General features: G+C 39.9%; 1 protein-coding gene across 5 annotated transcripts in view; it reads left to right on the forward strand.

The window, feature by feature from the left end:
* Akap13 (A-kinase anchoring protein 13) overlaps positions 1 to 27,211 on the forward strand; it is a 260,503-nt gene that overhangs the window by 113,077 nt on the left and 120,215 nt on the right. For all 5 annotated transcript variants that reach the window (XM_075952859.1, XM_075952860.1, XM_075952863.1 and 2 more), the window contains exons 6-8: positions 7,510 to 7,702; positions 12,355 to 15,415; positions 18,662 to 18,789. In XM_075952859.1, the coding sequence (XP_075808974.1) occupies positions 7,510 to 7,702; positions 12,355 to 15,415; positions 18,662 to 18,789 (3,382 nt within the window). The remainder of the gene's footprint in view (positions 1 to 7,509; positions 7,703 to 12,354; positions 15,416 to 18,661; positions 18,790 to 27,211) is intronic.

Genomic DNA, 27,211 nt, shown 5'->3' on the forward strand with positions numbered 1-27,211 from the left:
CTCCTGATATAGTCTGAATAGGGTTTTGGACTCATATTTTGATCCTCTGTGCAGTGTTCATTGAAGGTGAGACATACCGGACAGCCCTCAAGTCTGAGAGGACCCACTGGGAAGAGATGAAGACAGTTCTTATAACCAGAACTAGTTATAAAAGTAAACCTGACCCAAGGTCATTGTTTGGCTTTTGGCTAGTAATAATGATCCCTGCTTCCATATGTATACTTTGGAATGCGGTGTCATCCACCATGAGATGACAGCCAAGGAGAGTCTTCCTAGATCCAATGCTTTTACTTTAACTTTTAGGCTCTAAACGAAACTAACAAGCCTCTCCAGTGTTTCATTATAGTAATGAAAATAGACCAATACATCCCATACCTCCACTGCTCAAAATAGGAAGAAGAGGAAAGCCAGTGAAATTCCTAGTGAATCTGCACATATGTGGATATTTATCTGACAATATCTAGCTAAGAAGAAAGCTCCATTTTGAGCAGAATAACTTTTTTCCCCTTGGTCTACTTGTTCCTCTTCTGGAATTTAGACTCTGCAGCTCCATTTCAGTGGAGTTGTGGTTGACTTTGTAAACTCCACTGAGGTTTGGCAATGTTACAGTGTTGTGGTTTCATGTAAGATATTGCAGTAGCTCTCAAATAAGGAACCAGATGTTGCAGTTTCTTGTCCAAAGTAGGCTGGGGCAGAACACCCCATTTCCGAGGGTTGGCCTGAGTGTTTTTGTCTTTTCTTAAAGCGATAGTATGAGTCCAGAACCGAAATAGGATGGGCTTGAGATATTCATGGTGCTTGAGCAGACAAGTGTAAGTATCAGGTTTTAAGCTGTTATAGTATTAGTCTTCACTGGTGTTTTTTTTTTAACTAGGTTTTTATTGTAATTGAACAAGAAGTAGCTTTGGACTTCCCCTGAATGACTAGTGTTTCTAAGTCTGAAAAAGTGTTTTTCTTTGTAGTTTCTTGGGAGCTTTCATGTATGTTAGCATTAAGCCTGATTTTATTTTTGAAGTTGTAAGGTGAGAGAGTAGAGAGATAAATTATTGACTATTGTGTAGCAGCTAGGTTACTCAGAATTAGTAGAAGTCTACTGTAGGCATATTGGGTTTTGTTGAACTGCATGTGTAAACTCTTGAGTTTGGTGCTCGTTATAGTCTCAATTTAGATGCTATAACCCTATCTCTAGAGAATGACTTCTAATTTATATTAGTTTGCAATTTAAAAATGCGTTGTGGATCCTGTAAAGTTAATGAAAACAAATACCTAATATCCCTGATGAGCTTCTGTTACGTTACATCTTTGTGTGTGTGTGTGTGCAGTTTGGATGTTGCTATAATTTGAAGCTACTACAGAGGTAGATAATGTGGGGAAGTTAAAAAGAGGCACACAGTTTTAGAATTGAGTCTGTATAGAACTTATGATTTTTTGATTTATTAGCTGGGTGTTCTGGAGGCAAATTACCTCTCAAATCTAAATTTCCTTACGTGCAAAATGCAAATACAGTGATCCTAGCCCCAGAGGATTAAAGGTGGCTAGTGATATCTGGGTTCTGACTAAGCAGCTAATATTGTTTGTTAGTGCCATCCTTTGTTTTTTCTTTTGTCTGCTGTCTGAATGTTTTGTCACCATCACTAAGAATAAAGTCCTAGTTCCCACCAGGACTCACGCTGCTCTCACACACGGCTCTCAGACCTCCTTTTATAAACATTACCCTAATTCCATTGCTCTCTGCACAACTACCCTGGCCCTGGCCTTACCGCCAAATCATTGTCCCTCAGGTTCTTACACATTTTGTGCTGGTTGCCTGAAATTATCTGTTCCATTAACTCTGCTCTTTATCATTTAAGTCAGTTTGCTTCTGAGAGCTTTTCCTGATGACTTATATGAGGAATCAACATTGTATCTCCCAGTAAAAGAAACTGTTTCAGTAGGACCCTTGTTTCTCTTAAGTCTTCCTTAATATATAACCAGTATCTAGACTCATAATGAATACCGAATAAATATTTGTTGAAGGTTGGAGGAAATATGTAATTTGATCTTTAAATGTCTAGAAAATGCAGTATTTTGAGGTATCTTAAGATTTGGATTTGCAAGGGGATACAAAGGAGGGAGGCTTCAGGCACAGTGCATTTATAGATAATAAAATGGCATGTTCTTTGGTGTTATCTTTTCAACAAGATTTTGGAAATTTATCCATAATGGAAAAGATCAGTATGAACATGTAAAACAAATATTTATATCAAAACCTAATACATTTCCAAATACTGACCCAGCCCCATTTTAGGTTATAAGATTTATATTTCCATTTTGTGGCTCATACAAAGGCAGTCGACATTTTCTATGAATATCTTCTAGAGCTTTTGTAAATACATTTTCTTTTAGGGCACATATGCTTTTGAATATGTTAAAATTTGCACATTCATAACACCTCATTTGTACTGCTTTACAAAATGTAATCTAAAACATTTTGTGTTTAACTGTACATAAATCTCATTAATCAACAAAAGCTATCGAATTGAGCAAATACTTTGCTGGAAATAAATAATAAATAGACTTTGCTCTGGCATTGCAGCTCTGTGAAACCTTGGTTATCTATATACAGAATACTGGTATTGTCACATAGAAGATTGGATGTGGTTTTTATTGTTGTCATAGAGAACTAGATAATCCTTTATAGTTGCATTGTGTTGATTGTGGATTATGATTTGCTCCCAGCATTTCATATTTGGTTCAAGGGAATCATTTCAATAAATTGCAGAAGCCCTTAGTAACATGGCTGTTAAAGTTGAACTTTGGATGCTTTTGACATCATCATCATCATTATCATCATCACCAACAATAGCCAGTTGTGAACTGGGCTTTTTAAATCCTTTGAATTCTATTCGGTTAAATTTTCCATTTTTCCCAGGGCTATGTGGAGCATCCCTTTGATGGAGTAAGTCTCTAGCCAGTACTGCGTGTGCTGTGCCACCTCATGCTGCTTATTGTCCTGCTAGTTACCACTTCCCAGTACCTATTGACGTTAAATTTCATTTCCCAAATAATTCATTTTTACAGTTTTTACTTTGTAATAAATTGGAAAGAAAAAAGCTGTGATTCTCTATCATGAATAGAGAGATTATCTTCCTTTTCACTTAATTTGCTGTACAGTGCTGTTATTAGGGAGAATAATGTTACATGTTGCTTCAAAAGTAGCAGGTTAGGACAGATAAAAGTCACACTAGTTGCTGGGAATTGAACTCAGGACCTCTGGAAAAGCAACCATGCCGGCATAACACTCTATGCATAATAAATATTTTTTTAAAAAAAAAAGTCACCCTAGTTTATAAAAAAATGAATTGTTTCTTTATTGTTGTTACCTAATTTATTGGTCTAACTGACAGATAAGGTAAATGCATTTCAATAATAGTTTTACATTCTGTAAAACTTAAGGCAAAGCAGTGGACTTTCTAAAGATGTATTAGGTTCCTACAAGCTTGTTGATTTCTTTATGGGTTTTTGTCTTGAACTTCAGTAACCTAGTATATTGCCAAGTGAACTTCCTGACTGAAAGTTGAACATCCTGTCAGACTAGTAAAATTTTCTTTTTCAAGTGTAAAAAGTAGCTTATAGACTAACAACTTTATTGTAACTTGAAGTTACTGATTTAATTAACAAATTGCTTACAGAATTGTAGACTCTTTACATGGAAGTTTATTGATTGGGTGATTTTAATGTTCAGTACAATGACGTTAACAAATTCATGTTTAGATTTATTATCATTAAAAGTGAATTTCAGCATGACTGAAAGAGGCTGTATATTTATTTCTCCATAAATAGGACATTTAAATTAGCAAACAGGTGCTTGCTGTTTGATTTTGTTTTGGGTTTTTACTACACGAGAAAACTAAACATCTTAAAGACTAGTCTGCCTGCCCTGTTCTCTGTCTGTGCTTGCAGTTGGACTTCCTTGGTCTGTTTTATATCATCATTTTGAAATTGTTTTACCATTTATGTTTTTCTTCTCAAGCTTCATATTATTTTTATAAGTATTTCTCTAACCCATAGTTTGATTTTGGCCAGCAGTGCTGATGTTCTTCCCAGCGATGGATGACATGGCAGTGTAATGATATCATCTACCAAAGACTGAGCCCAAGTGTGGCTCAGCTACTTAGTTGTGGGTTAAGTTAGTCAGTTGCTTAAAACTTAGAGCTTCAACAGTCTGCACTGTAAATTGGGATAGTTATAATCGCCATGAACAGCTAAGAGTATAAATGGGAGCACACGTGTGCCTAGTTTAATGTCTGATGTTTGTTAAGCAACTAATAAGTGTTAGGAATAGAGGAAAATGATAGTGTGTATCCTGTGTGTCTCTGCCCCTCATCTTCCCTTCCATCCTTTCTGGAAGTAGAAACTAGTGTTTTGTTAGTACTGTGTGTGTGTGTGTGTTTATATTTGTACGTGCTCATCTTTCTTAGTATATCTTTAATTTTTAAGTTAACTTGATAAGAAAGTTATTGTTCCCATTTCTTTTGATTTTAAAAGTATTTAAAAAATAAATTCATAAAATGATCTAGATATAATTATAATACTTTAAAGCATATTTCAGTAATTTCCCCACCCACTTCTCATTTTTCCTACTTTTCTGGCACTCCACCCCCATCCTCACAGACTCTTTTTCTCATAACACTTGAAAAACCTCTCGAATATCGAACCCAAATCACTCATCATAGACCAGACACAGCATAAATGAAATTCTGCCCAAATGTCAACACTACACGTGTTCCTCTAACTGCCCTGTGGCTGTATAGGACAGTGGAAACAGGATATTAGAAGATACATGGGCTTTGTTCTCAGGTGAGGTTACAGATGAGTTATTAGACCACATAGTCTTGCTGAACTCAGAAGACTGTTTTCTGGAGCCATGCTAGAAACCACACGCAATTTGGGGCTCACAAGAATGTTGAAAACATTCATATAAATCACCTTTGACAGGGAGATTGAAAGTTAGAAGTCTGTTTCAGAATCTGTTTAAATGTGACAATTTAAGACACTATTGCCTTCAATGAGATAATGTCTATACTGCATAAATGCAAGCTAATAATAAAATACCTTAATCATAGTGGTAGTTTTCTCACCATGATCTAAAAGGGAGATGGAGGTAGAGGAAGTGGTAGAGATCTCTTAAACCTTCCTGTGCTATTTTAGTTCCTTCCTCTGCAGGCCTCCATTTCACTGGTTTCTAAAAGGGTCTTAACCAGGGCATCCTAACTCACCAACTAAAAGAAACAGAATCCCTCTTGAGTATTGTAGGTATGCTGTTGTGTACTGCCAGACTTGGTTTGGTTACAGTAAAATCATTATGTAGTTTCCAAAGTAAACTTTAGGTAGTAACTAGGCAGAAGTTAAAGCTAAGGGACAACTTAATTACTAATGGTAGATACAGGAAAGGCTTCTACTCAAGACAGTGCTGAGTAGTTACCCTGGAGGTGCAAGGAGACTGAACAAAGCAGGAAAGGTGTGCTGAGGACATGGAGACAAGGTCTGTGCTCTTGAGAACAGTAGGATGTGTGGGTGGACCTTAGCAAAGGCCGCAGTGGGGAGGAACAGGCAACACCAGCTTGTACTTCCCTGTGTTAAGCCATTCATGTTCCTTTTATCCATTTCTTTTTTTCTGTGTTGATTCTTTTTTAATTTTTTTTTACTCTCTCCCCTCCTCCTATTCATTTTATCCATTTCTTGAACTAGTGTTTGAATTATCATATCCCTGTGTACATATTATAGAGCTAAGATCCAGAGAAGTTAAGACACTTTATAAAATTATGTAGCCAAGAAATTCAGTACTTGGCTTTGAGTCCAGAAATATCAACTCTGCATTATATACATTGTATCTGACTGACAAGAAAGACATAATGGGGAGGATTAGGGCTGCCAAAATATACATCCCAGAACAGAAGAGGCTCCTTAACTTGAAGTGTGTGCCAAAACAGATTGAATAAGAATATGAAATTGGGTGATACGCTGTATGCTTCATCCCTGTTTATCTTAAATGCTTAAATACCTTCATCCAGCATAAAACCAGTGTACCTGATGCTTTGCAAGCAAACACGGACATGGACAACCTTGTGAAGAGAGTAAAGTTAGAAGTGTTGTATGTAGTGACATTTCATTGTTATTTTAATAAATAAAGCTTGTCTGAAGATCGGAGAGTAAAACGGCCCCACTGGTCAGCCTTTCAGACCAGGCAGTGATGACACACACCTTTAATCCCAGTAGCCACGTTAATTTGCCATAGAAACCAGGCGGTAGTGGTGCATGCCTTTAATCCCAGCCCTAGAAAGGAAGGAATATAAAACAGGAAAGACAGCTGTCAGACACAGTCTCCTAAGATTCCTGGAGGCAGGATCGCCATTTCATACTGAGGTAGAGGTAAAAGCCAGTGGCTGGCTGTTTTGCTCTTCTTACCTTCAGGTTGAATCCCAATATCATTTTTTGGGTTTTTATTAATCTTGCAACAACTGTGAACTTTATAGAAGAAACCCACTTGTCTTGAACAAATTAGAGGATAGCTAAACACTGAGAGAGAATTTGTTCCTTTTTGTGTTCACTGGTTTTAAAATGTTTTCAAGTAAACCTGCTCTCCTCATTAAATCTGTTTTCTACATTTATCAGAAAAGTAGTTTTATGTTTTTAGTCTTAGGCCAGAAGTTGTTCATGTTTGTACTCATCAGGTTTATTCGTATACCGCTTATGTTCATAATATCACTTAGCAAAGACGCATTTTATCTTTAGAATTTTGGTGTTTTATCTGTTTGGTGCTAGGGATCAAAGCCAGGATTTTACAGAAAAATCAAACCCAGGTGTTCTACCACTGAGCCACATAACCAGCTTTTGTTTTCTAAATTTAAAAAAAATAGCTTGAATTTCATAGAACTAGAGCTTCATTTAAAATGGGGTTTTATAAGTGTGATGATGAGACTAGTATATATAGCATTGTAGTTTCCCCTGTATAGTGGACTTCAAGAATTTTGGTGTCTCCTCTACCTAGTGATTCAAAGGAGTATTTTAAGGGGTTGGGGTGACCAGTTCATCCCTTCCTAATGGAACTGAAGTTTGTTAGCATATAGTGTAACCTATTTATAACCCAGTCTTTTTTTTTACACCCCCCCCAACCCAGTCTTAATAGACCTTGCTAGTATTGAAGATCAGGTTGAAGCCATCATTCTGATAGTTCATTATTTGATTATTAGCATGATATTAACTATTTAAAGATTCTAGACTTCCCTGTCTTTATCAAAAGAACATCCTTAAAGGCAATTTTCTTAAGCCATTTCTGTTCTCTTGCAAAGAGGAAAAGAGGATAGAGATATTTGTCCTGTCATATGCTTGAATCATCAAAGCTGCATAAACCAACCATTTTCTGCTCTGAAGGCTCAGAGAGCAGTCAGAACTATTACATCATACTTAGAATACTAAATCTATGCCTGGTAGTAGATTTTGTATATTAATGAGATTGCTTACTTGCAGGGAAAATGCTGGTGAACCAGATTCCTGGAGCAGTTTATCCTATGAAATCCCTTATGGAGACTGTTCAGTGAGGCACCATCGAGAACTGGACATCTACACATTGACATCTGAATCTGGATCACATCATGAACCCCGTGGAGATAGCTGTACTGGACATATTTTTAAACTGATGAATATCCAACAGCAGCTAATGGTAAGGGAAAGTTTTCATTTTAGTTACTTGTTTGTCTGCCTATCCCCCTCCCTCCATGAGTCTTGCTATAATTAGAATTTAAATTTATAAAGGATTATTAGTATTCAGTGTTGCTGTGCTAGTTAGTATTTTGTCACCTTAACACAAACTAGAGCCATTTTGGAAGAGGGAACCTCAGTTGAGAAACACCTGCACCAGACCACAAGGGCTCGGTCCCTGGGTGGATAGTCTGGGGTTGTATAAGAACGCTAAGCAAGCTGTGGAACTCAAGTCAGTAAACAGGGTTTCTCCATGGTCAGCTCCTGCCTCCACTTCCTGTTTGATTTTCTGCCCTTCTATCCTGCAGCAATGGACTATGCCTAGAGTTCTTTCCTTCCCAGGTTAGATTTGGTCATGGTGTTTAAAACAGCAATAGAAAACAAACTAAGACAGTTGCCACTTAAGATACAGAACTGACATTTGGCTTGTGGTAGCAGAGGACTGAGATTTAATTCTTTTATTTTTTTTTTAACTTATAGAAGACTTTGTTTCCTTGTGTCCTACATCCCCACTTGCTCTTTTAATTTTTTTTGCCTCCTCTTCCACAGTTTCCTGAGGTCTGAGGGAAAGGGAATTGGTGGAGACATGCCATTTAGAACTGAGTTGTTGGCATGGTCTTAAACACTCTGCACTTTTCTCTGTATTTGTTCCCACCTTCTGCAGGAGGAAGTTTCTCTGATGATGGCTAAGCAAGTGTAGCGTAGTGTTGTTAGGTGTCATTTTATCGCTCCGTTCCTGTAGCAGAACAGGAGCATTTGGTTTTCCTCTAGGTCCACCTGAGCACTGTGTGGCATAGATTCCATCTCACGAATGGGCCTACATGCACTCAGATAGTAGTTAGTTGCTCCCACAACTTTTACGCCACTACCGTATATCTTGCAGACAGGTCACCATTATAGATCGAAGGGCTTGTAGCTGTGTATATGAACTCAAAGACATAATGGTGGCGTACACAGGGACTGCACAGAGCTAAACCAGACGGGATCCCAGCACCAAAAGGGAAAATGGACTCAAGTCTTCCTCCCTGACCCAAAAGCTATCTCCAGTCAATAACTGCTCATAAAGGAAAAATTTGTTTTTTTCAAATAGAGTCTCCCTGAGTTTATATCCACACTTAAGAACAGGCCTCATGCCCAGCAGTAGGTAACCAACACAAAACAAACAATGTTTGTGTGCAAATGTTTATGTCCCTGCATCTGTATGTTTCCAGGGCTTTTTACTTTGGCTCTTTTTTTCCTGTTTGTTTGTTTGTTTTGCCCTATTCCATTTTTTTTGTTGTTGTTTTTATTCTATTTTGTTTTATATATTTTGTTTTAGGTGCCTGTTTGTCTTCTAATGAAAGAGAGAATAAAAGTGTGTGGATTTGGGGAGTTAGAGGAGGGAAACCGTGATTAGAATATATTATATGAAAGAATATTTCCAATCTGTGTGTGTGCATGTGCGTGCACGTGTGCATGTATGTGTGTCCACCGTTTTTACTGGGCTTGTGTATGGAGCTCGGAAGACAACTTTTATGATTCTGGGTTTAGGGGAATCAAGCTCAGGCTTTCAGGCTTGCATGGCAAGTGCTTTTACTCCCCGAGCCATCTTGCTGGCCCACAGGGCTGGGATCTTTACATTTGAAATTCTTCCCAAATTTCTAAAAGATACTCATAGTCACTACAGATGTGCACATGTGTAGCAAGCAGAACAAATTTTTTTCTGTCATGAATTTTTTTTAATGTTTTAGAATTATAGGAGGCGATAGTGTCTAGATTATTGCTAAAGACCAAGGAGAGAATTGACTCCTTAGGAAAACCCTTTCACCACTGTTCAGGGAATGATGATAGAGCTGCCATATTTAAATGAATAGTTGACAGTTACAAAGGTCATCAGAAAAATAAGGATTTTATAATCCACTCAAGCACTGAAGATAAAATGGTTGCCAGACATAAAATCATTACAGACTCCTTGGTAGCATTTATTGTGGGTAATATAAACGTCATATGGCTGCATCTCTCTGCATTTGAGAAGCTAACTTTAGATAATTTTCCACCCAGTTTATTTCAAAGCTGATTTGATTTGGAAACAGCCTGATAATAATTCTATTTAAGGTCATCTAGGGCCAGCTTGATGCCAGAGGCTTCTTTGGCAACATTATTTCTGAAACAAGCAAGCCAAAAAAATTCTACACTAGGATTATATGAAATGGTTTATCCTGCTTTTCTCTTTTTGGAATATTTTTTATTTTTATGCGTGTCTGTGCAACTTGTACATGCAGTACGTATGCGTGTGATCGTGTGCATGTAGTGTGTTTGACTTGCATCCTGTGCCTGCATTTTATATATCTGTGCACCATATACATGAAGCGTATATGTCTGTACCGTGAGCATGCAGTGTATATGTGCTTCATGTGCATAAAGTGTGTATGTCTGCACCATGTGAATGCAGTACTCTCAGAGGTCAGAAGAAGGCATTGTATATCCTGGCACTGGAGTCCTGAGAATAGAACCCATGTCCTTTGGAAGAGCAGCCAATGTTCTGAATCACTGAGCCATCTTGCCGGCCTTCTTCTGCCTTTCTGAGTGATACTTATTTCCAGCGCCTACCATTTTTCTTTGAATAGACTATTCCAAAATTACTTTTTCCTCTTTTGAACTCTTACTTAACAGATGGTCCTCTAATTAAGAAAACTCAGCTTGTACATTTCAATGTTACTTTGACCATTCTTTAGACAGCACTGCCCACTTGTTTCTTTAGTCTGCAGTGTTCACCTTTCATTAGGGGCATTGATTTGCTGCCCTAACTTTTAAGTGAAGTTTCCCAGGCTAGTATTGAATACTCTTGAGGAGTGCAGCATACACGTTTAGTGGAAAGTCTGGCTTGGGTATACTCTAATAAAAAGACGCCAGCAAGGATCACACGTTTTACTCTTACCTGCAAACTTCATAGTAGCTTTAATGAGAAGGAACAGTCTGATGATCTAGACTCAGGATATTTACAGATTAAACATAAGTGAGACATGATAGGAAGTGTCTATAAAATTATTTCAATAACAAATAATAAATGGTGAACAGATTTTTTAAAATAATTATGTATCAAATAAATATTACTGTAATAGTTGCTGAATTTTGATATTATAAACTCATTAAAGGTTCAGCTCTATTTATTTGTCTTTATTTTCCTAAGCCTTATTTGCATATCTATGATATTTTTATATTTATCTTTAAGATTATTATTAGTTGGGGGGGGGGTCGCATGTCAGAGAGTAGGTGTAAATAAGTGCAGATGCACATGGAGGCCAGAGGGGGCTTTTGAATTCCCTCGAACTGTAGTTAGAAGTGGTTGCAGGCTGCTAGATGTAGGCAGGTGCTGGGAATAGAAGTCTCAGGCCCGCTGCAAGAATGGCATGCACTCTTCAACACTGAGCCATCTCCCTAGTCCCCTTTCTGCTTACTTTATAACTTTTGATTAACTGTAATTTTTACTTAACTTTTCAACATTCTCTCTCTCTCTCTCTCTCTCTCTCTCTCTCTCTCTCTCTCTCTCTCTCTCTTCCCCTCCCTCCCTCCCTCCCTCCCTCCCTCCCTCCCTCCCTCTCTCTCTCTCTCTCTCTCTCTCTCTCTCTCTCTCTCTCTCTCTCTCTCTCTCACACACACACACACACAGAGTTCATGGTTTATATAACAGTGCTGTGTTCTTTATGTCAAATTGATGAATTGTGATTGTTTTACCCATTTCTTTCGTATTTTTTGTATTTGTTTATATAATAATATCAAAAGACTCTTCAGCTATGCATGGTAATGTGAGCCTAGAATCCCAGTAGTCAGGAGGCAGAGACAGGGGATTAAGTGGTTATGTAGCCAGCCTGTCCACATAGCAAGTTTCTCTTACATAGTGTGGCCTTATCTTAGAAAACAAATAAAACTAAATTACTCACAAATTTTAAGGTGGCAAAAACTATTTTTTGATAAGAGTTTTAATACCCTCCAACACATAGGACCCTTGGCAATAGTTGGTAGTATACACTATCTTTTATTTAACATTTAGTATGGATACAACAAAAACCACTTTTTATCAAACTGATACATAGTACTCCTAATTCTGTACCTACTTAGTTTAGGTATGTTGGGTTGAGCATATTTCGAGGATATAGTTCTAAGACTGAGTATTTTGATTGAAAGAGTTTTAAAACTCGTTAGGCTTTGATTTTACATTAATATTTGAGGCAGGTGGAAGTAGACTCTGCTCCTGTAAAGACCTAAGATCCTCATTGGCTTTCATTTGAAGATGTCAATTGTGCTTTTTAAAAACAAAGCTTTTGAGGTCTAATTTCAAATCTATTTTTTAATAATGGAAGTCAGTCACTGAGTATAATCTAAATAAAATGTGACATCCCCATGGATAAACAGATGTGGTCAGAGGGCAGTGCAGCATTAAACTGAGAAGGATTGGAAAGACAGTTCTGTTCAACAAGACTTTGCTAGCAGGCATCAGTGACATCCTTTTCTCACGATCAGCTTTGTTTTGTCACACACACACACACACACACACACACACACACACACACACACACACATTCACCTTTCTTTTCATGGTCAATTTTTTTAAAAGTATCTTTGATTATTTCCTAGAAAACAAACTTGAAGCAGATGGACAATCTTATGCCCTTAATGGTGACAGCACAGGATTCTTCTAGTGTGCCCAGTGCCCCAGAGACAGACGGCCAGTTCCTTTCCTGTGCACCAGAGCCTTCTGACCAGCAGCTGCTCTCTTCTGAAGAAACCAGCAGCACTTCATGTTGCCGAGGGAGTCCTGAGGGGAAGGCTGCAAGTTCCTGTGATTTGTCAAGTGTGTCTGAGGAAGAAAATGCAGTCTGTGCTCATAAGAAAAATAAAGATGTGGAGAGGAAAGGGGAAGAGGAGGAGCCAGCATCTGCCGTGGACACTGGGTCTGCATCTCATCAAGACAGCTGCCTTCAGAGCACACCCGACTGTGGAGTAAAAGGCTCAGAAGGCCTTCCATCCTGTGGAAACAGAACCGAAGTAACTGGAACAAAAGATTCTGTAGTGGCCACAGGTCAGCAGTCCCTGAGCAGCAGTGGCCATGTGCTGCAGGAAGTCATGGTCACAGAGCCAGGGCCATGCCAGCATTCCTCTGGAAGGGAGCTACTCGACAGTTCTTCAACAGTTGCTAGTGCCCCAGAGAATGCAGGAGAACTGGAACATAGCTTACTGAACCCAAACGGTACCATCCAGAAGAATAAGCATCAAGTAGGGGAAGTCACAAAGGAAAGATTGGAGAATTCTGATGTCAGCACAGCTGAGGCGTCTGGTGTTGAAGCTTTACATGAGCCTGTGGAGAAAGCCAATATTACAAACCATGTCATTGCCTCCAGTGTCCTGGGTGCCAACATGCCTGCTGAGTCGTCACCTGCCTTGAGTCCTGGAGAAATCCCCGCTGAGAAAACAGGAAAGGAAACACAGGAAAGAAGTTGTGAGGAGAGAACTGATGCTCTAAGTGAGCAGAGCTCTCTGGTGTCTCCACCTGCTGCAGAAGACACGTCGGGTGGACTAGCACCTGATACTCCCCTAGCAGACCTGTGCGAGACACCATCACCATTGGCATTAACCTGTTCTGGGCCAAAACCAGATGGGATACCAAACCAGGAATCAGAATCTAACTCATGCCATGCTGCAAGCCCAAACAGCCAGGAACTGCTTTGTTCTACAGGCGTGGCTGGCACATCTTGTGCCGAGTCTTCAAGTCAGCAAAACACAGTGACTCCTAGTGGTGAGCTGGTTGTACAGCACTGTTGTGGTAAGGTCAACCTGCCAGAAAACACGGGAACGCAGCCAAAACCCTGCACCACCCTCTGCCCAGAAGACTCACAAGCTGACACAGTCACTTGTGACACTGTGAAAAATACCCAGGAGTCTGTGGGGACTTGTCCTCTCTGTGTTTTAGATGCAAAGAGCCAGGGAAAAGTTTTAAAACAAGATACAACCTTAAATGTGCTTGGGGATGTTTCACATTTGCCTTTAGTTGTCCCCCAAACTGAAAAAGAACCAGTGCCAGACCAGGTATCGCCACCAGGCAGCAGTTTCTCTCTGGCAAGCAGTCCAGAGAGTGAATCAGTAACCAAAGATGACGCACTTTCTCTTGTCCCCTCCCAGAAAGAAAAGGGAACAGCAACTCCTCAGCTCCATAGAGCTATAGCTTGTGGAGATGGCCCAGATGAAGGAGATTCGAGTGATCCCGGGAAGCTAGGCGACGGGGCCACTGGCCTGTGCACACCCTCTGCCGTAGAGCTTCAGCCCAGCATGGGGAACACCAGCCCTGTAGGCCTTGGTGGAGAACAGGAGGGCCCCGGGCCAACACTGACACCTGAAGTTCTGAGCGGTGATTCACTACAAAGTGTGGATAAAGCTGTTTTGGTCTCTGAGTCTCTGCAGTCTGAAGAAGGTAGCAGTCTGGTGGTTCCAGAAAACTCAGCAGGTCAGGGGCAAGATGACAAGGGCGAAGCAAGGAGGTGTTCTTCCGTTAAAGAAGACGGGAATTGTTCAGAAATGTCAAGGGAAAACCAGATAACAACACCTCCTGGACAGGAGATACCAAGAGTTTGTGAACAACCTATGTCAGCCATCTGTGCTGGGGAGAAAGCACTGCAGCCCAGTCACTCAGCAGGCACACCCTCTGCCGGGCTGAAAACAGAAAGTAAGCATAACAAGGAAGTGGCCACACAGGTCTCTCCACTGACTGAAGGTGGGGCTGCAAAGAACCTGGTGCCACCAAAAGCAAGTCTGGCTGCAGATTCAAAGCAGAAAGTCTCGGGTGCAGAGCAGAACGGCTCATCTCTGTTGTCAGATGCATCTGAGGCCCTTCAGCCTTCTGCTCTGGATGCTAGTGCGAGTGCTCAGATCCAAGGGGAAACGAATGCTTGTGTGGTAAGCAGAAATGTGATGGAGGATGGGCCAGTGCCTAATGCTTTATCAGCTGTTGCTGAGCCCAGAAGAAAGGATACATCACACTGTGTCAAAGATAGTCCAGTTTCAGAGTTGTTCAACGAAGAGAAGAAAATGACTCCAAGTTTGCCACAAGCTTTTCTGGGCGAAGGTGTCACTGGCTCACAGGAAGGCATAACCCCAGAGATAGTGCCACTTGATTGCAAGAGAGAAAAACTGGAAGGAACAGACCTCAGCCGTGACATGAGTAACTCCAAAGAGGCACCAAACGATGAAGAAGAAACAGTACAGCCTCTTGCCTTGGACCTCCCCACAGAGATAGGACTCTCAGCTCTCAATGACAGTGTCCTCCCAGCTGGCATGAAGCACGTCACACAGACCTCAGTCCAGGAAAGTAATGCCACCTCTCTACTTGGAATCCAAGCTGCGAGTGTACCTAAGGGAGCTGATCCCATAGAGGAGACCGCCACTCGTATAGTAGAGGACGTCATCAAGCAAGTCAAGGCCTCCAGCGCACTGTTGGCTAAGGAAGAAACCAGTAGTCCATCACTGCCCATCCCAGAGACTAAGCAGCTACAGCATGTTTGTACAGAGAGTACGTGTACTTTCCCACCTGGGGAGACCCTGCACATGGATGATACTCATGAAGAAATCACCGGGAACTGTGTTGTTGAAACAGAGGAACCAGAGAAAATTGTTTCACCTCTGGACAAGCCTGAGCCAGCACCAGGTAAGCTTAAGCAGTTTATAAAATCAGTAGCTTCAGAGAAGCATGTTTCTGTTATGTAGTAGCAAGAACGTGAATGTCGTTACTGTTTTAAGGTCTTGCTTGCTCAGTAGTGTAAGTTGCCAAGTTAATAGTCACTACTGTCAGGAAACACGTGTCATCTTGGGTTGGACAGATTTTACTTCCTGTATTACAGACTCAAAGGTTGGGGATTTTTTTTTAGCCTACACTGTCTGTCACAGAGGAGCTGTTACAGTTTCTAAATCTGGAAGACAGCACCTGGGTCTGAGATGGTGTTAATCAAGCAGTTTAGTTCTTTTCTTTAGAGCCACAGAACACAGCGCTGAAATGAATGTGCTCAGCTTACAAGTTGGAAACTCTCCTAAGTCATTGTCTGTATGTCTTGTAAGAGAATTTAAAGTCAGGCCAGTTTCGCGAGCAGCTGTTTCGAGAAGTACTCTTTTAAAATGAATATCTAAAATGGTGATATGAAGTCATTGGTTAAGTCGGGGGTGTGTACTCCCTCCTTTTCCTGCCTGAGGAACAGACCCCCCCAGGTTTGCTGCTTCACTTTTGGGCAGAGTCTGGGAATTGAGAGTCCTGCACAGCACAGGGCTAGGATACAGGATTTCCGCCCAAGCCCAGTCTGCCGTGCTGCTGTCACCAGGCAGACCTTGTGTCTGCTTATCTTGGTGAAGCAGCTGCACTGAGCAGATTGCTCAACACAAGCAGCCTGTTCATCAGTGAGTAGCCATGTCCAGAGAGAGCAGAAAGAAACCACCATTGCTCAGTGGAATGAATTTGCTCACTAGAACGTCTTACGGTGTCTGAGACTGAGGCTGAAACTGGCGTCGGAATGGCTGTCCATCTTGTCTTCTGAAGTCCCTGAAGGTCAGTTGGGTGCAGACATTTCTACACTACCTGCTACCAGCTAGCTGTACCATGCCCCTCAATGCGTTTTTGATAGATTTTTTTTTTTAAAAAAAAACTGTTGGCAATGCTTTTAAGTGTAACGCTTATTGTGGGGAGGGGGGGCGGGAGAGAAATGAACAAACAATAATAAAGAAGTTCTCTAGGAAGATGGGGTTTAAACATAATGCCTGTGCCCCAGTAAAGGGCTTTCTGGCTGTTTTAAAGCCCAACCAATGTCCAGCAGTAGTTAAGTGAGGAAGCTGAGGTGGGACTTTTGGTGACTTTAGATTTTTGAATTTAGTGCTGTGTTAGGTTGACGTCTATCTCAGCACTGAAATGAGGTCTCTAATTCTTGAGACAAGGCACCACGCAAGTCTATTTTGGGGGCCTTGGCAGGTTGACATTTCAGAAGCATGGGAGTGGCTGTAAGTTGATGCCTTGCAGTTTTCCTTTCTTTGGGTGCTCTGTCCTTGGCCACCCAGGGTGGGATTAGTTCTCCTTCTTGTTCTGTGATCACAATTTGACCCTAGCAACTGTGAACTGTGAAGTTTGTGTCTGTATCACTGGATCAGAAAAGGTAAAATAAGAAAAAAAAAAGTAGCAGAATCTTAGACTTTTGTTTTTAAGTATATACAACTGTAATAAAGATACTAAGAAATAGTGTCTTAAAAATGAATGAGTTCAGGGTTGGTATATGTAGTGTAGATGGATTACTTGTTTTGTTGCCAAAAGGACTCATGACTGGGTTGGTACTCAGCCTCCAGCTACAAAAAAGTAGCCAGTGGTGAAGAAATTGGTGCTTTCTTCACGAAAAAGCCATGGCTGAGGAAAGTCCCTGGTTACGTTGCGTGTACATATGAGTGTGATCTCATAGCCAAGGGTATTTTTTTGTGAAGGTTGCCTTCCATTCATGGATTGTTTTTTAGGTCAGATTTAGCTATTTGGGAGTAGCCTATTAAAAGAAGGACTTGTGACCTTTGTCTCACTGAAAGCATTGATTGGTCACTGTTCCCCGAATGTTGGTGGTGCTTGACCAAACCAAGCTAATCTTGTAGTCTCAGAAATCAATGTTTACAGTTGTACTGGTCCATATTTTTGTTGATTACATATAGGAAAGTTGAGGTTATGTTAAAAATCACATTCCTGGGTGCAATAAAAGCCATATATATCTCCCTACATACACATAGTTACTCTCTTTCTTAGAAATATTTTCTTTGAGGGATTTTTGTAAAGGGATTACTTCTTTTTAAAAAATAAATAAATAAAACTTGAGTGTATGAAAGCTAACAGATTTTTGTTCTCTGGGCAGACAAACTTGGCTACCTATTTTAAATTGCTAGTAAGATTGTATAATTATAAAAGAAAAGACAGTAGAAAGAATTGTGAATGTTCTTTTGTTAGGAATGTGACTTTCCCAATCAAAGATCTTGTAGAGGGTTACAGTGCTGTTAGTGTAAATGAGTCCTAACGTGAGTTATTCTTTGATGAGAGAAGCCTCAGTCTTTCAGATGGGGATTGTTTTTATTGCCAGAGAGGTAGCATTGCTAGGTTATTAACAACACATGGAAATGAGGCAGAATTTCCATTTATACTTGGAAAATTAAGGTAAATTTTGACTATTCAATCATTGTTTCCTCTTTAAAGAAGTGTCAGAAGTCTAAATTTTCCTTGAACATCATTATTATCACTTCCTGCTTTTGTTGACCATGTGGCCTGTTAATAGAGACTATTACTGTTGGATCTGCTGAGAGCATGGTCAGTATAGGACAGACTATTTCATACTAAAACAATAACATAAAAACCAAGAAGGAAAAGAGTGTCTGATTCTCTATATTTTGCTTTTGGAAGGAATGATATTTTTAAAAACAATTTACCTAAATGTCCAGTCTTATTGATTCAATTGATGGTATAGATAAGGATCTAAGATTTTATCTCAATTTTAATGGCTTTTCATTTTCTCTGTACAGATATATTTTCCTATAATGGTGTCCAGAATGTACTGACTTATTTCAGATATTAGTCTGCACCCTTATAGTTTATGAATTTACTGTCACATGAGTTCTCATAGATTTTCATGAAAAGTCATTAATGAAATGAACTCTCAGTAGCGGATGAGTTGAAACTCCTTTAGCTCTATACTCATTTAAAGCTGGGAACCATATGATAAGTACTAGCTCTGTGGGGTCATAAATGGCACCAGCTCCTGCCATTTAATAGAAAAACAAACAAAACAGATGGAACCCAGAGTTTGTTGTGTAAATACAAAAACACATAGGAACTTTCTTTTAAAAAAAAAAATCAAATATACTCTCTCTGAATAACCCGTATTCTCTTCAGAAATGCCAGACACTAAAGCTGAAGATGAAGTGGATTTTCTGAATAAGACCAGAGCTCCTCCTGCGCAGGAGGTTGTAGGAAATGGAACTACCACACCCAAGATGAAGCAAGGCCCTGGAACCCAAGCGGTAAGTGGCATCTGCAGGCCTGTATGGACAGAGCATTGCACCTTGGTCTGCTTGTTGATCCGTAGCCTTGGTTTTAGTGATCGGTTGGGAGACATCAGTGGTTTTTACCCCTTCCTTCTTGTTCTGTTTTTGAAAAGAAGGGTTGTTTTTGTTCAACTCGTGGTTGGTGTCATCAAAGCTTTGAAATCGCTTCTCCTACATGAATCCTTTGGACATTACAACTAAACATTATTCCTGTGGGCGCAAGACTTTGAAACTAGCCAATACATTTACATTGACACAAGAATTTATACCAGAGGGCATCCATGCACCTTACTAAACGTGACTACTTCTGTATGTCTTCATTTTGGAGGTCACCATAAAGTGTCTAAACTATGAGGAATATCATTATTAGCAAAGAAGAAAACGTTAAGTATTTCTGTAGCAGCTTTATGAAGATACATACATTAGCAAAACCACCATTCAAATAAAATATGCTTAGTAGCTTTTTATATTTATAGAACTGCATACCTGCTACTACTGCCTGTTTTATTTTTGGAGATTCACTCACGTATGTTTGTTTTGCTTGCATGTATGTATGTGTACCATGTGTGTGCAGTGTCCACTGAGCCTTCTATCCAGCCTGACTGTTTATGTTCTTGGTGTGACATCGTCATCTCAAAAGCCCTATGCCCATTGCAGTCTGCCCTGCCTTTCTTACTTCCACTCACCAGGCAGTCAGGATCCTGTCTTTCTAGACATTTGACTTTTCTTGAACTTCATATAAAGGGAACTATAGAGCATGTGCTCATGGCGTCTGGCTTCAGTGGCTTAGCCTAGTATTTTGACGTTTTATTCGTGTTGCATCATTGATTATTGTCAGATAGTATTTCATTGTAAACATATACCATTGTAGCATGATTACTAAAAACCCAGAGATAGACATTGGGGTTCAACATGAAGGTCAGAAAAGCAAAACAGCCAGCCACTGGCTCTTACCTCTACATCAGGCTGAGATGGTGATCCTGCCTCCAGTAATCCTCAGAATGAGACGGAGCTGAGACCTGTCTTCTCCCATTTTATATTCCTCTCTAGGGCTGGGATTAAAGGTGTGTGTCACCAGTTCCTAATCTGTAAGGCTGACCAGTGGGGCTGTTTTACTCTGGTCTTCAGGCAAGCTTTACTAAAATACAAATGAAATATCACTACATACTATTGTAAATAAGGTGTATATTTTGGAATGCTTTATTTTTGGAGCTGTTAGAAATCATGGGACTTTTGTGGACACACACAGACACATTACGTAGACAAGTTTTTGTGTACATAGTAGTGGAATTGTTGGGCCATGTAGTCATTCCAAATTTAATATTCAGAGTTTTAAATTTTTTTATTATTTTAATTATTGGGAAAGGAGTATGTGAGCATGAATGCAGGAACCCCTGGAGACCAGAAGAGTGTGTAGGATCCCTTGGAGCCAGAGTGATCTGGATGCTGTGAGTGGAACTTGGTTCCTTTGGAAAAGCAGCATATGCTCCTAACCACTGAGCTGTCTCTTCAGCTTCTTCAGTAGGTTTTTAAAAACATTTCCTTCTGGTTTAAAGTTAATAGCTTTCAGATCAAGGAAACTTGCTAAGAAGACTTTGTGTTTTCTTCTTTGAATTTTGTGCTGGCTAAAGACAGACTTTTAGAAAGCTGACCAGCAAGTTAATGTGCTCACATACACTGCCAGTGTTCCTTGGCTAGACCTGACAGTGTTTGCCTTTCAAAGGCTAAAATGGCATTTTTCATTAAGATTACCACAGTAGGTAAACAGAACTGTACCATCCCAAACTGCTTGACATTATGAGATGATAACAAAGCCTCATTTTATTGGAGTACGGTAGTAAGATGGTGCTGGCTGTTCCTGCCCACCACTTGCTGCAGATAATATTCATGACTAGTGCCTGGGTGCTTACTTGTATAGCAAGCATTTTTCAGATAAATGCTGCTTTTGCCTCAGGGAAGAATTGGGAATATAAGATTTGTGTGTGCATGTGTCTTTGATCCAGAAAGTCCCTCAAAAAAAAGGAAGGAGCAAACTCAAGTCCTCAAATTCAGACACTCTAGTTTTGTTCTTTTCTAGTTCTTTTCTTCTTGTTTCTTCCTGTAGTTTTAGGGGTTGAAAGAAAGAATACACTGCTGGTTGCTCAGCATACCTCATTTTCCTGAAAAGGAGTAGAGCCTAGAAGAATCGTGTGACTGGCATCAGAAGCAGGTGGAGTCTGGAGCTAGTTCTTCTAACTTAGGATGTAGAGAATCTCTTACCTTATACTTTGTGTCCTCGTCTACCTGGTACAGAAAACATACTAATAGTTCTGGGGTATTTTTCAGGTGCAAAGGAAGTTTTTGTGTCGGCATCATTATTAAAATACTTAAAGTCTGACCACCACTCTCCTTTCCCCTTGCTGTTGTGCTGTGAACTGAAAGAAAAACCCATGGACACAGACTTTTAACATTTCCTGTGTCTTCCTCTCTTCCAGTTTAATTCTTCTCTTTTTATCCATTAACTATATTTTCACTGTGTCAGAAGAGAACAGAAGTCTGTAGAAAAGTTTTAGTTTCTGTGGGACATATGTATACAGTCTTTGCCCTAGCTTGTCCCCTTTGCAAGCACGTTGGGAAAGCAACAATAGATGGAATGTTTCTGTACTTCAGTGAACCTTGTTTTAGACACTGAATTTTGAATTCCATATGATGTTCACAGCATTTACTATTTTTGCTTTAATTTTTTTCAGTCGTTAAAAATAATAAATCTACTCTTAGATTTTTTTTTTCAGGAAGCATACACAACCAATAGTAGACTACTGGCAAGAAGTATGTAAACTTCTGGCAAAAAGAATACTCTGTACCAGTGAAAGTTGAGCAAGCAAGCTCTTTGTTTTTCCATTCCCTTCTCTCTTCTTGATTTTAATTTTAAAAAACATTAAGTTGGGTATAATGCTCCACATGTGTAATTCCAGTACTTGGGAGGCTGAGGCAGGATAATTGCCATGAATCAAGGCCAGCCTGGGCTATGTATATAAAGACTTGCTCTTTAACACAACAACAACAACAAAAATGTTCTCTTGTATAACCTCTAATTACTACACTGCAAATTGGGTTAGAGAGCTCAATTCTGTCTGAGCTAGATTTTTGGTTTAGCTCTGTATAACTCAATTTTCTCATCTCTGTTCATCATCTTAGCCTTAAAGTTCTAGTGTCTGTATTAAGGAAAGGGTTGACTGAGTTTGTGATTGTAGTTGGGGGTGGAGTGGCATTTGTTTAATGTTATTTAATCCAAACTTTCTGACACATACCCAGGCTTTGTTTTGACCTTGGGAATAGGCCAGTCATTGCTTCATTGAATTATTGCTTCATTGACTCATTCTCTTCCAAACAGAAAACAGAACAAATACATTTGTCTGATGACCTGCAAGACAAGAGTGATAGGGAATTTGTGGCAGTTTACTAATAAATATAAATACAGAGTTTCTGTAAAGAGAAACCTGTGGTTGAATTCCTGTTTTCTTAGTCCAGTGATCTGGCGCTTGATGTGCCAACCAAGCTGTCTGTGTTTCTCACTCCTTAAGACTACTTAGCATGTGCTAGAAGTCCGACTTTGGAGAATGAGTGCTTTAAAATCGTGGTACATACAGGATTCAGGCAATATCAAAGTTGATGTCTCCTTGTAGTCTCAGGAAAAACTTGAATGTTAAATGCCACAAAGTTCTCAAAATCTCTAGCTTGAAATTGTTCGCAGTCCAGCAGACAAAACTGATAATCTGCTCCTAAGGGTCACTCACATATGGCACTTCGTGGCTGTGGCTTGTGAAGTGTTGCCACAGTTTTATTAGTAGTTCGAATTCAGTATTGGACATTGCTTCCTCTTACATAACTTGCCTAATTTCAGGGGTCTCTAGATTGTCTCTAATTTCACCCCAAGGGTGAAAGAGCCACCCTTTCACCCTTGGGGGTTGGGATGGAGGTGCTGAGAAAAGTCTGGCATACAAGTACAACTCCAATTGAACATAACTATTATTACTTTAGATTATTATTACTTTAGGTTCTGATAAGGAGTAGACAAGGATTCAGACTCTGTTTCTATCTACTGAGCTTACCTGATAAAAGCTTCAGGAATAGCATCATACAGTAATTTAAATTGGGAGTTGTAAAACTTGGTTTATTTCTGAGACCTTAAAAATTTGAAAGAACATCTTAACTTATTAAAGTCATTCGGGATAATTAAATGTCTTGTTTCACCGTTAGTTAAATTGTCACTTGGGTTGTAACCCAAGCTTGTGCTGTGAAATGTTTCTGTTATGCTCTTCTTTCCTGAAGAGTCACCCTGAGGGTACGCACTTGGTTTAGGGTGAGCTTTTTCCTTTAAGTGTCCCTGAACGGTGCTTTATTCCATACTCCAGTTCTAACCCACTGTGTTAACTCTTCATGCTTTCTATTACAGTAGGAGAAATGTCTCTTTCTGTTTGAGGATCTAAGTTGATTGTTTTTTTAATATCTTTCATTTTTTTCCTCCATAAAGTGCAGCATGCCAAATGGGAAGTGGGATGTTTGTACTTGGAGAAACAGAAGCCAGGGGACTGTTTACCTGGAGAGTATGATCCAGTAGAACCAGGGACACATTTCCGATTCAGCTTTCCTTTTGCTGTAATCTAAACGCCCCGTGTCTAACAGTGGTCTTTTATTTGTAAGATATGGCCCAGTTCATTCAGAAAGAGCTTGCTTCACTGCGGTATCTGTCCATTGAGGCTCTGCGAAATAATACCTTTCCCAAATGCTCATTGCATAAGCTTATTAACCATGTGGAACAGTTAATCCTGAAAGCCAGTGTATCTTGTCAGGATGCCCATGGGCCTAGCAGCCAAACACTCCAGAGCAAATACATCCAAGGACAACTATAAAATCCCATATGTTGAAGATTAGGTTACTGGGAAAGTATACTTTTGTTTAATGTATTTCCCAAATCAAGAAAGCATTTTCAGTCAGAATTCCTATTTTGTAGTTAGTCATCTAGACTTAAGATTAACTGAATTTCTATTCTTAGTTATTTTTTACAATATTAGCTTTAATGTTCAAAGCTATGATCACTGCAGCCTTGGTCTTGGATTGCCTCCTATTAACATCATCTAGAGTTCTCTGTCCTTTTATCATTTTTAATGGGAACACCATGTTTTTGTCTCTCATCCTGAGGGGTAAGCTGTTGTTTCTACATGTCCAGGAGCTGAATTAGAAACATCTCTGCTTCTTGTCTCTTCACAGCCTTCTTGCTCAGTTGCGAAAGGAACTTACTGTAGTTGCAGGACTACGTGGTGACTTAGAATAACACTTTCAAGATGGCTTTCAACCATGCCACTGTACTAAGAGTTTTCAGTTTTTAAAAAGGACCTTTGAAGAACATGGCTGCCATCATATTCACATATATGTTTGTGCTCTTTTTGTCCCCTAGTAAAAGTCACATTGGCCTCTTTCTGAGTTGCCAATAAATTTTCTCTACACACATTTGACATTTAAGAAAACCGATTCCCTCCCCCTTAATTATTCCTTTTGGGTACAATGCAATAGCCAGCATCAGCCACAGGGAAGCTTACCCCTGAGTTTTGGGACAGCTTTCTCTAAGTTCTAAACTGGAGAGTTTCCAGGAAAAATTTTTCAGTCACTGTTTCTGCAGATTTTCAGTGTAGTTTTGGAAAAGATAGGCCTCCAGAAGATCTCAGACTGTAAAACCACATTGGCAAAACTCTTGCCTTTGTGTAGAATTATCCGGAGATAGCATGTATAAGGATAGGAGTTAATGATCTGGTTATACATTTTCAAATGGTCTTGACTGATTTAATTCCCAGGTCTTTATTTTTGTATGTATACTGGTCTCGGGTACTCTCTAACGTTTGTTCTAGCTGTTAGTTTTGACCACACATAAAAAGCCTGTGTATGTCTGAAGTGTAGTGACGTTTCCTGGGCAATATACATATAGTGCAAGCGATACTGAGATTCTACTGGAAAGAACATAGAATCGGGAGTCTGTTGGTGGCCTTTGCCTGCCAGCCTGCCTACCTAACATAGCTGACCTGCAAAGATCCTAGAATCGCCTACACTGCAGAAACAAGCCAGTTTGCAAGTAACTGACCTAGTAGGTACCCCAGGTTTAAGAAATTTGAGTAGGAAAGTAAGAAAAGTAGCATTTACCACAGAAGTATGAATAATGCAAGTGTTCAGTAGAGGTGAAGCGCATGGGAATTAGTAGTGTTTCTGCATCAGTATCTCCATTCATACAGTGAAAACGTACCTTCTCCTTACCTTTTGACTCCATGCACTGATATGGGCGTTCTTCCATTTTAAGAACTCCTAAAGCTCTGTCACTGCCTTTAGATAGAAACAGTGTGGGGACACAGTTTCTAACTGCTTACACCAGTGCACCTGTAGTATTCCCCAAAAATGCTAGCTGGTGGGAGCTTGCAAGAGGATTTGGTGGATACGGACACCTATAGCCAAACCGGCAGACCTGAATTCCATTCCTGGGAGCCCATGTGGTGAAAGGAAAGAACTGACTCTCCAAAGTTTTCCTTTGACTTTCACGTGGGTGCATATGTACACACACATGAGGGGGTGAGTAAATAGATGTAGATATAAAGATATAGATTAAATAAAAGAGCATGGAACTAAATAAAATGTTAAGTATTCAAAGTTCTCTGTGTTCCAGATTCGGTAACTATAGAAGTCTGAAAATATTTAAGAAATAATTGTTCTCATGGCATCTGTATGTAAGGAATTTTAGTGATCATAAGGTTATACCCTTAAAGTCAACAAGGCATGAAGGAATTTTACCCTAGAAACCCCAGAACACCAAGCATTGTCTGCCCAATTAACTAGTTGTCCAACTACTTCCTTTTAGCCTACCTTAGGGTTCACCCCGTCACTGAAATAAGCCAGGTCATCCAGAAAGCTCCCCAGTAAAATTTCTCCAAGAAAACTATTTGCCGTCGGGGAGATCCATAGATAGGACTATCTCTACTGCTCAGTTACCTTCCTCTACTTCATTGATTGTTTTAGCCCTTGCTCCCACTCCCATACTTGGGAGGAATTATGGGAAGGACACAGCTATTCTTAATCCCTTTTATAGCCACTAAACTTTTGCATCTGCTGCACTATGTATGGCTTTGAATACTTCCTTCTAGCAAATTGCCATTGGAGGCTTGTGGCTGGACCATGTGCTAACCGCACTGTGGAGTGATCTAGATACATTTGAAATTCCATCCACATTATCTTCCCAGAGTACAGCATCATTCTTTTTACATATGCCTGTTATAGTTGCATCCTTGAAATCTAACAAAAATAGCTATCTACCTTGAAGTTCCCATTGGTTCCAAGTGAGCAGCCTGCATGAGTCACATAGCGATCTGATTTGCTTACTGATGTTTTTAACAGCGTGAAAAGAGAAACAGTCTCGTGCTTTCCATTTCCGTCACTCAGGATATCTCCTGGTAGACCTGGACAAAGCAGAAGTGTAGGGTCTCTTCTTTTTTTTAAAATATTTATTTATTATGTATACAATATTCTGTCTGTATGTCTGCACCAGACCTCATTACAGATGGTTGTGAGCCACCATGTGGTTGTCTGGAATTGAACTCAGGACCTTTGGAAGAGTTGGCAATGCTCTTAACCACTGAGCCATCTCTCCAGCCCATAGGGTCTCTTTTCTAATACCCGTTTTCTTGTGCTGTTAAGAAAACGGTAACTTCTGGGAAATGTGCTTTGGCCAGTTTTGCTTCTTTTTATGTGTTTGTAAGGATATGTACATACATATATTGAGGGTAGACGTCGACCTCAGATGTCATTCCTCAGACATCCACTGCTTTTTTTTCTTTTTTCTTTTCTTGAGACAGAGGAGACCCTCAGTGACTTGGAAATTATCAAATAGGCAAGACTGGCTGACTAGCAAACTGTAGGGATCTGTCTTTCTCCACTTCTCCAGTGCTGACACAGAAGTATATGCACAGCTGGGTTTTTGATGTTGTTTTGTTTTGTTTTTAATTAAAATACGAGCTCCCCAACACACACACACACACACACACACACACACACACACACACACACACACTTCAGACAAACATGGGTTCTGGAGAATCAGATTCACATCTTGATGTAAAACAGTTTACCTAACGATTTATCTCTTTTGGCCCAGCTGGTTCTATTTTGACATCATTAACTTATTTATTAACCATCCCTCCTTCTCTTGTATTTTTTTTTCTCCTGAACTATCTATAGACTAGTGTCTTTTTAAGCAGAAGGCCTTATAGATGAGAGGGTTGGGCTTTGGTCTCTCCTGGCTGATGAGACAGGTCGTTGGATGACTCCTGGCCTTTGGAGATTGGGTCAGGGCCTGGGCCATTCTGGAGACCAGGAGTGTTTG

The sequence above is a fragment of the Microtus pennsylvanicus genome, chromosome 18 (assembly GCF_037038515.1).
Source record: "Microtus pennsylvanicus isolate mMicPen1 chromosome 18, mMicPen1.hap1, whole genome shotgun sequence".
NCBI lineage: Eukaryota > Metazoa > Chordata > Mammalia > Rodentia > Cricetidae > Microtus > Microtus pennsylvanicus.